The sequence below is a fragment of the Lagopus leucura genome, unplaced genomic scaffold (assembly GCF_019238085.1).
Source record: "Lagopus leucura isolate 7727_CA_CO unplaced genomic scaffold, USGS_WTPT01 Super-Scaffold_100038, whole genome shotgun sequence".
Lineage (NCBI taxonomy): Eukaryota > Metazoa > Chordata > Aves > Galliformes > Phasianidae > Lagopus > Lagopus leucura.
The window spans coordinates 1,114,207-1,127,367 of record NW_024962287.1 but is presented as its reverse complement, the minus strand read 5'-3'; the positions used below and the strand labels follow the sequence as shown (position 1 = coordinate 1,127,367).

General features: G+C 50.5%; 1 protein-coding gene across 1 annotated transcript in view; it reads right to left on the bottom strand.

Annotated features, from left to right (window-relative positions):
• CLIC5 (chloride intracellular channel 5) overlaps positions 1 to 4,642 on the bottom strand; it is a 56,290-nt gene extending 51,648 nt beyond the window's left edge. The window contains exon 1 of the mRNA XM_042883581.1: positions 4,354 to 4,642. Coding sequence (XP_042739515.1) covers positions 4,354 to 4,416 — 63 coding nt within the window. The 5' untranslated portion in view covers positions 4,417 to 4,642. The remainder of the gene's footprint in view (positions 1 to 4,353) is intronic.
• Between the last annotated feature and the right edge of the window lie 8,519 nt (positions 4,643 to 13,161).

The following is a 13,161-nucleotide window of genomic DNA, read 5'->3' as shown; positions in this document are numbered from 1 at the left end:
TGCGGGGCGATACATGAGAGCTAGAGAGGAGCGCAAGCACAGTGCGTATCTGTTCTGTAGGGGTCTGCTTCTCTCTTGGAAGAAGAAAGGCTTGGCAAGTCACTTGACCAAAGTAACCAAAAATACACTGCATTTCATCGTGGAGCACCAGGTGGGCTGAGCCAGTGTTTCAGTACCACTATTACTCCTTGTTTGCTTTTCCCTATTACTTCCTCCTTACCTAGAGAGTTTTGCTAAATGTAGAAGCAAATTTGTATGGGAGCCAAAGGTGACTTCATAACAGTCAATAAAATACTCGCAGTTTTTAACAAATAGAGATGAACTTTGTGCCTTCCAGACCTGCTTGTGATTTCCAGAACGCATCTCAATGGCCACATAAATCACAGACCCTGCACTGCCCCGATGTTTAAAAGGGTCCTGACAACTTCTCTCTCCCTCCCAGTTAGGGAGACCAGCACGAGCTTTATAAACCCCAAAATTTGAAACTAAAATCAGTTCTCTTATCACAATGAATCTCTAACCTCAAAAAACACAAACCCTCAATAGTGGGGAATGGCTGTACTGGGAGTCACCTTTTTATCTGTGCCTGCCTTTAAAGATACATCACAACCATTCACCAAAATCCTAACCTGGGTTCCTTTGCAATCAATCTGTGGCAGAGATAATTAAAAAAATAACCACAGGATCCCAGAACATCCCAAGTTGGAAGAGACCCCAAAAGGATCCAAAGTCCAACCAAGGACCAACCTCTTATCTTTATAACAACCCTCTAGCGAGGAATGACTCCTTACAAACACACAGCCTCAGTCCATCGCTGAGCCAGGCTGGGAGTGTTTCCCTGCGTCCCACAGGCAGCCTCAAGCACAGCTCCTGGAGCCACTGCCCTCTGCTCCCAGTGCGTGGGACAGGCTGAGTCCTGGGTGTGCTTTATGGAGGGATGGCCTCCCTTAGCAGAGCCAAAGGTCGACTCCAGGTTCAAGGTCTTGAGAAGCCTCCTTGCTGTGAACCTCCCTACGTTCTGTGCATGGGTTTGGGCCGTGCCTGCAGCTCTGCGAAGAGAAGCCCTGCAGCTCTCGAGCAAAAACTGTTGCAAAGCAGCACTGATGAACCTCTCTGGGATATGGACCGCAACCCCACAGCAAGGACCGACCGCTGTGAGGGCACTACCACCTTCTGACCATCAGAAATACGGGTTATTATCTGTCGTGCTGCAGAGCATTTCTAAAGCAGGAAGATTTATTTAGCAGAACGTACTTTGGACCGTTTGTGTGGCTTGTTTGCTTTCTAGACTGCACTCATCCTGAGCAGTGCAAACAGACAGCTGTACTTTTGAGGCCTGGTTCTATCCTTTGTTTTCCATGTATACAACATCTCTGCGACCAAATTAACTTTCCAGAAATTTATCAGTACTCTAATACTTGAAATGCAAGGAACATACATTCAAAACCAGAGCGAATAAAAAGAAACCAGAAGAGTTCTCTGCTCTTCCCCTATGTGGTGTAATGTTATGTCTCAGTGCACATCTTTCCAAGGAGGGAGGCTGTGGATGCCCCATCCCTGCAGGCATTCAAGGCCAGGCTGGATGTGGCTCTGGGCAGCCTGGGCTGCTGGTTGGCGACCTGCACACAGCAGGGGGTTGGGACTGGAGGAGCACTGTGGGCCTTTGCAACCCAGGCCGTTCTGTGATTCTTTCCAAAGAGCACCATTACACCCCAGTGTACAGGTGTGGGACTGCCAAAAGAAGCAGTGCAGACCTTCCATAGGGTGTCACTTGCACTGGGCACATTGCTTCGCAGCACACCGGAGCAGCAGCCAGCCTAAGCAGAGCCAGCATCCCTCTTTGCCACACACCCCAGCCAGCTGCCACCACCACCCTGCTTTATCCCAGCCCAGCTTTGGGGGTTTCACTCTCAGTCAAGCAGAAACAGCGAAGCATCTCATGCAGTTTAGGCTACAGAAGCACAGGGGGACAAACAGGGATGCAAGCAGTGAGGTGAGACTGCAGCTGGATCCTGCAACACACAGCCTCACTGCACCGCCCTGCTCTGCTCCCTGCCTCTGTACACACAGCTCCTGTTTGCTGCATAATAAAAAGGAAATAGAGCAATTGTGTAACACCTCTCTCTTTTTTCTTTCCTCTTTAACCTGAGACACAAACTGCTTTTGTGAGAGGCTCTGAAAAACAGCCCTGCTCTGGTTTATTTGCGCTCGGCTAAGACCCACTTTTCTCCTGGCCGTACGCACTGCCTCACACCTCCCTAGCCTCTGTGCTCCTGGCCATGGGAGCACTGGGATGCTGCTCTCACATAGGGCTGGGGGTGCTGCATGGGGCTGGGCACAGAGAGCCCAGTGGGTCCCTTCCTTCTCGGGACGTTCTGTGATTCTATGACGCCATAACCTTCAGCTCCGCTCGTTCCAACAATCCTTACTTCTTTTTCAGCTTCTGAGCTGTATGCTGTAAGGCTCTGCTCACACACTTTGCTATTCGGCTTTTTAGACTTTTAATTAAATTAATGGCACCTTTCCAAAATGTCCAGAACTGCCATTTTTCAATCTAAATGGAAAGCCTCCAAAAAGACACCAATTAATTCTTCTGCTGCAGCTCAGCAAAGTGTGGGCTTTACATGAGTCTCAATGCATTCCCCCGCATGCATTATGCAGGAAGTCCCATTACTGGAAATGTTCTCTCTGTGCTCATAAATCCTCAGGTGATGGCTCAGTTGGCTGCAGTGACAACTGCATGGACCCAGAGCTTCACCCATAGCACTGGGACATGGCCTGGACCTTAACAGCACAGGGACACAGTGGGCATGCAGGGGTGGTTGGGGGTGGACTTGGGGATCTTAGCAATCTTTTCCAACCCAGATGACCTTGTGATGCCAGCCAAAGAACCTCAGCAAGCTATCAGTGAGCACACAAAGCTCACTTCAGGAGGAACAGCTTGGAAAGGTATCAGGGCAGATGGAACCAGACAGGGCCTTTTTAATACATGAAGCTCCATGCAATTATGAACCAGGAATTCTTGTCAAATCCCTGTTTGCTAAGGAAAAAAAAAACACTTCTGTTCTGCCCAGGTCAGAAAGGCTGCACCTGAGCTGGCACATTCTGGAGGATGCATGAAAGGGCCATGCATACATGTGTGGTATGCAGCTGACACTTCAACTCATCACCCAAGCCATCCATCAGGAGTGCAAAGCAATTAAGTACCCTTAGCTTGACAGAAGGGAGGAGCTGGAATTTGCTTTCCCAATCAGCCTGTGCTGTTTGCAAAGGGCACCACACAACTCCCACCTGCTAATCACAGCCCCATCAAAGCAGGGATGCACAGCCAGCACCTGGTTTGACACAGGCATATCTCAGCCCTAACAGAGGCTTTGGAACACCTTTTGAGCACCCAAAAATCCAAACTCTTCACTCAGAGTTTGCATGAAGTTCACTATTCATAACGTTGCATACACCACTGATTGTAGTGGGATGTTCTTCATGGAATGGCCTGGGTTGCAAAGGCCCACAGCGCTCCTCCAGTCCCAACCCCCTGCTGTGTGCAGGTCGCCAACCAGCAGCCTAGGCTGCCCAGAGCCACATCCAGCCTGGCCTTGAATGCCTGCAGGGATGGGGCATCCACAGCCTCCTTGGGCAACCCGTGCCAGTGCCTCACCACCCTCGGGGGGAAAAACTTCCTCCTCATATCCAACCTAAACCTCCACTGTCTCAGTTTAAGACCATTCCCCCTTGTCCCATCACCATCCACCCTTGTGAACAGTCATTCCCCCTCCTGTTTATACACTCCCTTCAAGTATAACCCAAGAGCAACAGATGTACACAAACTGAAATATTCTGTGGTCCTGTCACATCCCAGGCACACCCACTTGTCTATGTTTGCATTGAATCGGGTTCTGTTCCCAGTTACCCATATAAAAAAATCAGAATGGGCTTTGAGAACCGAGGGCAAAAACTGATTTATTACCCTTTTTTTTTTTTTTTTTTTTTCCTCCGGGGGGAGGAAGTAAGTGCTGCAGGCACTGAGCAGAGCAGTGCCCGCTGAGCTCAGCCCTGTGTGCTGGGAGCCCGGGGTGCCCGCAGCCCTCACTGGGTCGCTCCGCTCCGCGCTCCGTTCCCATAAATGGAGCAGCACGTCAGGCTGGCCGTGAGAACCCCGCCGGGCTAAGAATAACAGGGCACGCTCCCGAGGAGAGAAGCGACAACAAAATCAAGGAGCTCTGCCTCTCCCTCGGCAGCGTGACCTAATTGGAACGCCACGAAGAAGAAAGCGACGCGTGTTTGCGGGAGATAAGAGGTCGGGAATGGAAGTTGGACGGGCCGTAGGAGCCCCGCCGCCCGCCCGCAGCTCACCTTCACGAAGAGCTCGATGTCGGGCTCCTTCCCGTCCCCGTTGGCAGCGGAGGGCTCTGACATCTCTCACCGCGGGGCCGAACTCCCGACGGGGACGGGGACAGCCGCGCTCCGGGAGGGTTTCCCTTCTAAAACATCTTCTGCGGGGAGCGGGACTCGAAAGCAACGCAGCGGGAGAGCCGGCAGGTGAGCGATGGAGGAGCGAACGGAGAAGCGGAGCGGAGCGCTGCTGCGGGGCGGCGGCCGCTGAGCGCAACAAGTGCGGCCGCGGGAGCGCATCTGTCAGAGAGCGGCTCGCAGCCCGAAATAGTCCCAGCGTGAAGCGGAGGGTGGGGTTTGGGCTCGGGGAGGAGACAGGCCGTGGTACCTCCGGCCCGGCTCCACGCCTCGCCCCGCAGCGCGATGGGAGCGGGGTCGGAGGGTGCGGGGTGGGGGTGCGGGAAGCTGGGGTGGGGTTTTGTCCCTTCTTTTTCTGATGGGTGTTTTGGCTTTCGCCGTTCAAAACCACAGTATTGCTATTGTTGTTATTGCTGATTGTCCCGGTGCAGAGGGACAGCACTGTGTGCGTGCAGCAAGCCCTATCCGTAGAGGTACAGAGACATGGAGAAGCCCGGCTGATAACCGCATGTGGGAAGAGCAGCCCGGTGCCGCTGCTTCTGGGAGAGCTGAGTGGGGAGTGCGAATGGGGTTATGCAGGGGCACAAAGAGCTGCGGGGGGAACAGCGGGAGGGTGCCCCATGCCTTGGTTCGGCCCTCGGGCACAGTGTGGGGACAGCAGGGTGGTGGCACAAATGGGAGGAAACGTCTTTTGTGGATGCCCCATCCCTGAAGGCATTCAAGGCTGGATGTGGCCCTGGGCAGCCTGGGCTGCTGGTTGGTGACTGCACACAGCAGGGGGTTGAAATGAGTTGTGGGCCTTTGCAACCCAGGACATTCTAGGATTCTAGAATTCTATGCTTCTTTAAGTTTCAGCTTCTGACTGACACGCTGCCCATCACCTGGTGTGACTCAGAAGGCACTGTGGTGACACAAATGACACAGGCACCCAGAGCGGGAGGTGACACTGTGGGTTGACACAAGCAGAAGGGCACAGCAGGGCTGAGTGGCACCTCCTGCTCACTGCTGTCACACCCTCACAGTGTCCCTTGGGTTACAGCTCCTCGCCCTGTCCCCGCTCTGCTTTGGAACAAATGCAGCACAGGAAAACCCACTCCTATGGAATAAAGCATGCAGCAGGCTCACCTTCCTTGCCTGACACCTAGAAAGCTTTTAGGAACGTTCTGCCACGACCAGCAGGCTGTGGTTGCTCAAAGTCCCCCAACTGTGAGCTCCATGCTCAGCCCTCACTGCCCCGTGACCCCTGGTGCCACCCAGCACCTCTGCAGCACTGCAGGTGATGGCAATGGGGGTTCCAGCTGTGTGTCTCTGCAGCACACAAATGATTAACCAGGCAGTCTCGTTATGCTGCTGCAACTGTAATTACAACACAATCAACAGGGTAATTAGTGTAAAAGTGCGCTTATGGTTTGTAGATCTAATTAGCTCTCATTCAAATAACTGGAAGGTTAACTGTAAGAGAATTAAGTGTTATTAGCCCTTTGATTTCAGATGCTTACATGTAATTCTTGGACTACGTACATTAATTACCAAACATTTATGGTGTAATTATTCTTATGCCCACAGGCAAACTTCCCAGGACATGGGCTGAGCACACTTACATGCAGCAAGAAGAATCACTGCACTATCATTATGGATTGCAGCTCTGAACAGCAGCCAATGCTGTAAGCACAGTCACTGCATCTCTAAAACATACCCCTAAGTCCCTCCTGTGGTCTGCACGAGAAGGAGCTTTGCTGAGCAAAGGATGCTCCATCCCTGGAGGTGCTCAAGGCCAGGTTGGATGGGGCCCTGGGCAGCCTGGGCTGCTATGAAACGTGGAGGTTGGTGGCCCTTCATGGCACAGGGGGGTTGGAGCTTCGTGATCCTTGAGGTCCCTTCCAACCCAAGGCATTCTGTATGTGTGTGTGTTTGAGCAGGAAGGCCACTGGTGCCAGCCCTGCAGTGCACAGGGACAACACATCGCTGTCAGAGCTCAGAGCCCCGTCCCCTGGCCTTGGCTGTGTGCAGGGATGGGGACATTCAATAAGAAGGTGACATCCCAGAACAACCTGGCTCACCTCAAAAAGCTGGAGCCCTTCTTTGTACAAATGCTGTGTTCTTGACACAGATTCTGAATTCTTGATCTAAAGTAAACACACCAGGAAGCAGAGTAAGAGGAAATATATACACGTGTAACACCTTGGGAATCCATTCACGCATGTTCTGTTTTGCTGCCATCTAAGATGGACTTATCACTTACATCTGGGTGCAACCTTTTTGACTACAATGGTTATCACTGTCTGCACGGCTCTGTTCTGTGCTACGAAATCAGCTCTTTCTTCCATCAAATTGAGGCTAAGACACTGATAAATAATTTGTACACTCTCATTTTACTGCAAAGAATGAGCCGCTCCGCTTGGCCTATCGCTTTCTTGCAAGTCAGAGGCAGTGCAGGCTTTGAGTTACCCACAAGAACATGATGTATGAATTCTGAGCTCTCCATAGGCCAGGTCATTATAGTTTGAGGCTTATGAGCGATATAAATATGAGCACATCACGGCATGAATAAATGAGGACAGCTTCAGAAAAGGAGCCGTCACCTCCCCACGTAAGACCTCTATTGTAGGCGCCCCGACGCACTATCAGCTTTCACTGCGCTGATCCAGCCTCACTTCCAGCAAAGATTTGTCCCCAGGGGGTGATGCAGAGGCCAAGCATCCCTGTAACTCTATCGTGGAGCTCTCACCAAGAGGTATGGGTGGATCAGTTCTGAATTATGGTCAGTTGCAACTGCATTCGTTGTGTGTGGCTATCTTTGACGCAGCACTTGTTTAACAAATGGGAGCGACTTTGAAGCCAAAACTAAAACAGATTAATTGAATAATTTTGATTTTCTTTTGAATTATATATAGCTGTCAAACTCTTGCTTGACCTTCAGAGACATCCAGAAGGATTTGTCTCAGATATTTGGGGTCAGTGTGTGTTCCCCTTGCTGCCCAAGACATGTATGGATGTATGAAAACATGGAGGATGTATGAAGCACTTCTTAACCTCAAGCCAGAGCTGGCTGAGCAGACATTTCCCCCAGCCCAGGGATGCACAATGCCTCAACACTTGTTGATTTGGCAGAATTAGGAGGGCAGTGATTTTGTTCCCTTTTCTACTTTGTGCCATGCACAAGGACATAGAATCATAGAGACATTCTGGTTGGAAGAGACCTCTGAGATCCCCAAGCCCAACTCCAGCCCACCCCACTGCCCACATCCCTCAGTGCCACATCTCTAAGGTCCTGGGATCCCTATGGGGATGGTGCCCCCAGCACTCCCTGTGCAGCTGTGCCATTGCCCCATTGCTCCTTCTGAGAACAAATTGCTCCTGATATCCAACATGGAACAGAAGGCAGCGATACAACAGCTGTGCAGCCTGAGTGTCCCAAGAAGTGGGCAAAATCTTGGCCAGAAAAACTTGGCAGCCCCCTTAAAAGTCAATGATCAGATCTCTGACCATGCATCCACCCCCCAGGCACTAAAACCCTTTGTAGCCACAGGCTGCAGCAGCTCTCCTTTTACCAGATGATGAAGACGCATGAGTGCAGCTCCAATGGCTGCTGGATGAACTGCACTGTTCACCAGAAAGGGCAGATGCTTCACCACTTTGCTTTGCAGAGCAAGTTCTAGGCCAGGAGTACCACGTCATTTTTCTTTATAATTGCATTTTCACATGGATTCAGTATCAAACCTCTCTGCAACACTAATAAATGTTAACAGTTTCGAGAGAAAAACTCACTGCTGTTCAGTGTGAGGAGGGATTTCATTATGGATAATTATCTCAGCACTTGCATTCAGGCAGCCGCAGCGAACCACTCGTAGGGAAGGAGCTCTTAAAATGTACAAAACCATCTCCTAACGCTGCATTCAGTAAAAAGGCTTCAAGGGCACAGAGGTCTCTGCATTTTCTATCAGCCCCCGAACCACTGTTTCAATTCAAACCAGGAGATTCTTCTGAATGGGACTGGGAGACCTCTGCAAGTGGCACTGTGGGGGATGCAGGGGAGAGCATCACAGATTGCCCACAACTGTGGGCTTTGTGTAACACAGCAGATGAAAGGAATGGAGACATCCTTGGCCCCTGTTTTTCAAAATGAATCCTCTTAATATTACTGCTGTGGAGAGAAACAGCACCAGGTAAGCCATGTACCCACTGCTGTTGACTCACTGATGTCGCTGAATGAAAACTACGTGATTTTACTTACAGCTGCAGCGGAGCAAACAGCACATATCTCTGCCTTCATTTCCAAGTGTTCAAGTGTGTATATGGTAAATAAGCATTTAGGTTCTTTCTGCTCACTTCTTGGTGTGCTTCTTGTCAGAAATTACATCTAAATTAACCATAATGTGAAGCAGATCCATGCAGCCAGGATGAAATCCCCCAAAGCGAAAGATTGGCACACAGCACTGCTCCAATCCCAATTAATGTATTATTCGTGCAGAGAAAAGGTTCAAAATGCCACGTACACACACATCTCAGGCTGGGTTTCTGCTCCTCCCAGTAAACAAGTCTCAAAGATGGCACAATTGCTGCTGGAGATGTTTGTGCCTCGCTCTGATGTTTAGTGAACAATTTGGCTGAGAGCAAAAATTGCCTTCTGTGTCGATGCACATTATTTCTGCAAGGCGAGGCCTCTGCACCTTGCTTTGAGATTGTCCATGACTCAGAGCAGCTCCCGTGTTTGGAAAACTGCTGTTAGAGGCATTCAGCTGCACCAGCCAAACCCAATGTGCTCCCATCGTGCACCATTAGGCTGAAGAGCAGGGCTTGTGGCTGTTGGCTCCGTGCTAAAGCCATCCCAGTGAACAGGATGGGCAGTTTCACAGCTCTGTAGCAGCAAATGTAAGCAGAGGCAGAGCCATACGCTGACCTTGAGCCTTGCAGCACAGTCTGCAACCCTCTCATCCTCCTCAGGAAATTGCCCTCATTCATTTTTCATTTCACCTTTTGGTACTTCTGGGCTACAGTTTCCATCAAGTTTGCCAGTGACCAAGCTCACTTACCTGGAGCCATTATTAAAAGAAGGGTGGTTTGGTTTTCGTTTCCTTCAGTGCAAGGGTTCAATGTCTTGAAGCACCTGACGTTGCCTTGGTTAGATCTCATTTTCATTTTTGCTTAAGGTGACATAAATGGAAGCAGTGTGGTCAGCTGGGCACAGACATGAACCCCTCTTCTGCAGCTGTGCTTACAGGTTGTTCACATTCCCTGGTGATAACTGCCACCATGCACGGGGCTTCTGAGGCCACATCTCTGCTGTGTGCAGGTCGCCAACCAGCAGCCCAGGCTGCCCAGAGCCACATCCAGCCTGGTCTTGAATGTCTGCAGGGATGGGGCATCCACAGCCTCCTTGGACAACCTGTTCAGGTTCTGGTCCCTCACCACCTTCTGAGGGTCCCTGGATATTGCTGCGATAACTGGAAGCCACCCCATAGGTGACTGAATGGCCAAAGCCCAGAGCTGCCCTCACTGCTGTGGCCTCAGTGACAACTATCACAGAATCACAGGAACATAAGATTGGAAAATCTTATCCTCTAAGATCACCAAGTCCCACCCCAACCCATCCCCGCTGTGCCCACTAACCGTGTCCCTAAGTGCCACATCTACCCTTTTACTGCACACCTTCAGGGACAGCGGCTCCTGAGAGATCTACATTAGTTAGAAAAGTCTTAATGGGATATGGAGCCCTTTACTTATTGTTAGCAATTTCAATCCATCCTTGGCCAAACTGCAAGTGAGAGCTTGATGCCGGACAAAATGTTCATGATGTGAGAAAGCCCAGGCTCGCTGGAGAGGATGGCATCAGTAAGAGGCTCTCAGGTTCTCCCTCGGATTCACACTAACACAGCCCTGTTGTGAAGAAAGGCAAAGAGTTCAGGAAGTGAAGGCAGGTGTGCTGCAAAGAGGGATGGGATGGGAGCTCCCAGCAGCACGGCTCCTGCTGGCTCTCCTGACCACCACAGAAAATCTTTAATCTGTGCAATTACCAAACGAGCATCCTCTGCAATTATCCTGTTTGCTATGAGTATCGCTCAATTAAAAAATAAATTAAATGCTAATTGAATGTTCTTATGAAAGGGAAAGTGGCCAAGCGTTTATAAGTGACCTTTTCAGATAATTAAGTGTATCAAATCAGAGCTGAAGGCAAGTCAGCCAGGTCATCTGCCAGTGCTGCAGGATATGACAAAGCTATTATGTGCCAGAAAAAATAAAACAAAACCTATAATTACACTAAACAGGAATCCACCCAGCCAAATTCCATAGTACAAAGCTGCTCCAAATCAAAGAGGAGGACTCACAGCAACCGAAATGAATGCGTGAGGGAGTGGTTGCTGATAGGGCTGATACTGCCACCTATTTTTAGGGCTCACTAATGCTCTCCCTGATGACACTGCTTTCAGTTCCATGCAACTTCTGCCAGAAGTTAGGAGAGTTTTCCTTCTTTTTGCAAGGTGCTTCGGGCATTCACAGGTTTACCTCGCAAAGCATTCTGTGCTGAGAGCAGTATTCCTGTCCCAGTGCCTGCAGCTTGGAACAGAAGGCAGCCAAAGCCAGAAAGGGAAGTGCAGGCACACTGCCCCAGAGCCAGCAGCAGGGCTAAGAGCAGCATCCTGGACGCTGTACGAGAGCCCCATAAGGATGTTTGTTTCTCAGAGCACTCAGAATCCCACAGCCAGACTATGCTCTTGATGCATATGTGTACATCCTCACACACAAATCACACGGGCATCCTTCAGGCACACTTCCAAAGACACACCAATGGCCACCTGCAGGACAACCTGCCCTTGGACGTGATTTGTTATTTTTAAAACCAGAACGTGGTTCCTTTCCCCTTGAGTCACGCCTCCCGATGTCCTTCTTTGACAATTTAATTGTTAAGGGGAATTAAGCAGCAGAAAGAGCTCCTTGGCACTCAGGAGCAGCGTCTCCTCCCCAGCCACAGCAGCCCGGTGCTGCCTCTGCTTTTATATCCGACTATTTTTAGCTGTTATCAGCTGCAGAGCCCGGGGGCCAATCAGCACCCAGTGCCTCCAAGGAACTCCTCTTGGTCCAAACTTCATTCTCTGCAATCTCTCAGGGAGGAGCCCAATGGCTGTAAATTTGCTGCCCTGAACTTTTGCAGGGAGTCGCACGCCAGGCACCTGAGTTACAGGAGCCTGACCCAGCAGAGACGCACCCTGCCCACGATGGGTGCAAACAGCAAGAATTCGGCGTGCCTCATTCAGCCCAGTGAGGTATGCAGCCCTGCAGCATGGCACAGAAATGAAACAGTCTTGGTGTGGTTTTTTTGTTGTTTCTTTTCAGCTGAGGTGCTCTTTGTTGTGTCATTTTGCAGCTATGCACAGCGTAACCAGGAACTGCTGCTTGCTGACTGCTAACAAACCATACGGCCACACGGTAGAAAGGCGAGTGCCTCCTCAGCACAGGCCTCTAATGGATTAGCTTAGTGCTTTTTTCCAGAAATAGGACACTGAAGTTACTTCAGGCTTTAAGAAACTATTGGTGGGGTTATGCTGCTTCAACCATAAGGCATAGGACGGTTTGAGCAGGAAGGGACCCCGGAGGCCATCAGCGCAGGCCTGCAGCGCACAGCACACCGCAGCTCCTCAGTGCTCAGAGCCCCGTCCCCTGGCCTTGGCTGCGTGCAGGACGGGGCAGCAGCACCTCTGGGCACCCTGTGCAGCGCCTCACCGCCTCACCGCCAGCGGCTCCTTCCTTACATCCACCGAAATCTGCCCTCCTTGGCTCCGAACCCATCGCCCTCGTCCCGGCACGCGGACCCCGATGAGAGTCTGCCCTTCTCTCATACAGCCCTGCAGGCACCGCAGGCCGCTCTCAGCTCTCCCCGCTCCTTCTCCTCCTGACCCCAGGGCCATGTTTGTCTGCCACTTAGTGGCTGATCTAGAAATCTCACAACATCATCAAATGATTAACTTAGAGAATGCCACTGAGACGATCCAGTCCAACCACCAACCCAACACCAGCACACCCACTTGTGAGACAAGGAAAAACACGTTCTGACTCTGTGGTATGCCTGGTATGTCTCCAACACCACTAAACCTAAGAGTGGGCAACTTCCCTAGGAAGCTGTGCTGTGTCCCAGGGCTAGCACCTGTCTTCTGTGCCCAAAGGACAATCACAGAATCACAAAATCACCAAGGTTGGCAACAGCTCCAAGATCATCCAGTCCAACCATCCGCCCATCACCAATGTTTCCCAGCAAACCACGTCCCTCAATACATCTTCATCTTCTGCCTCAACACGGAAACAGGGACAGTAAGCAGTTGAGATCGGCACTGAAGCAATTTTCTATCTGATAGAATCATTAAGAACACACTTCCATAATTTTATATGGATGAATCCCCAAATCGAAGCAATCTCCAAACCACACACATAGTGTACATGTCAAAGTATCTTAAATAATATCCTGTCCACACTGGTGTGGTTCAATACTTCTCACAGCTGCAGCATAGGTTCTCAAACTATTTTCTCCAGAGCTTATCTGGAAAGGCTCCATGCTAACAGATGTTAAAATTAAGAAGAAAAATGAGACCTTTTTAAGTTTAAATGATTTCACCTGCTATTCTTGTTTAACGAGGAGCTGGCAGCATGGTTGAGGCCAGCCACGTGCCATTCTGCCCAACAAAGACCTTCATGCAGGGA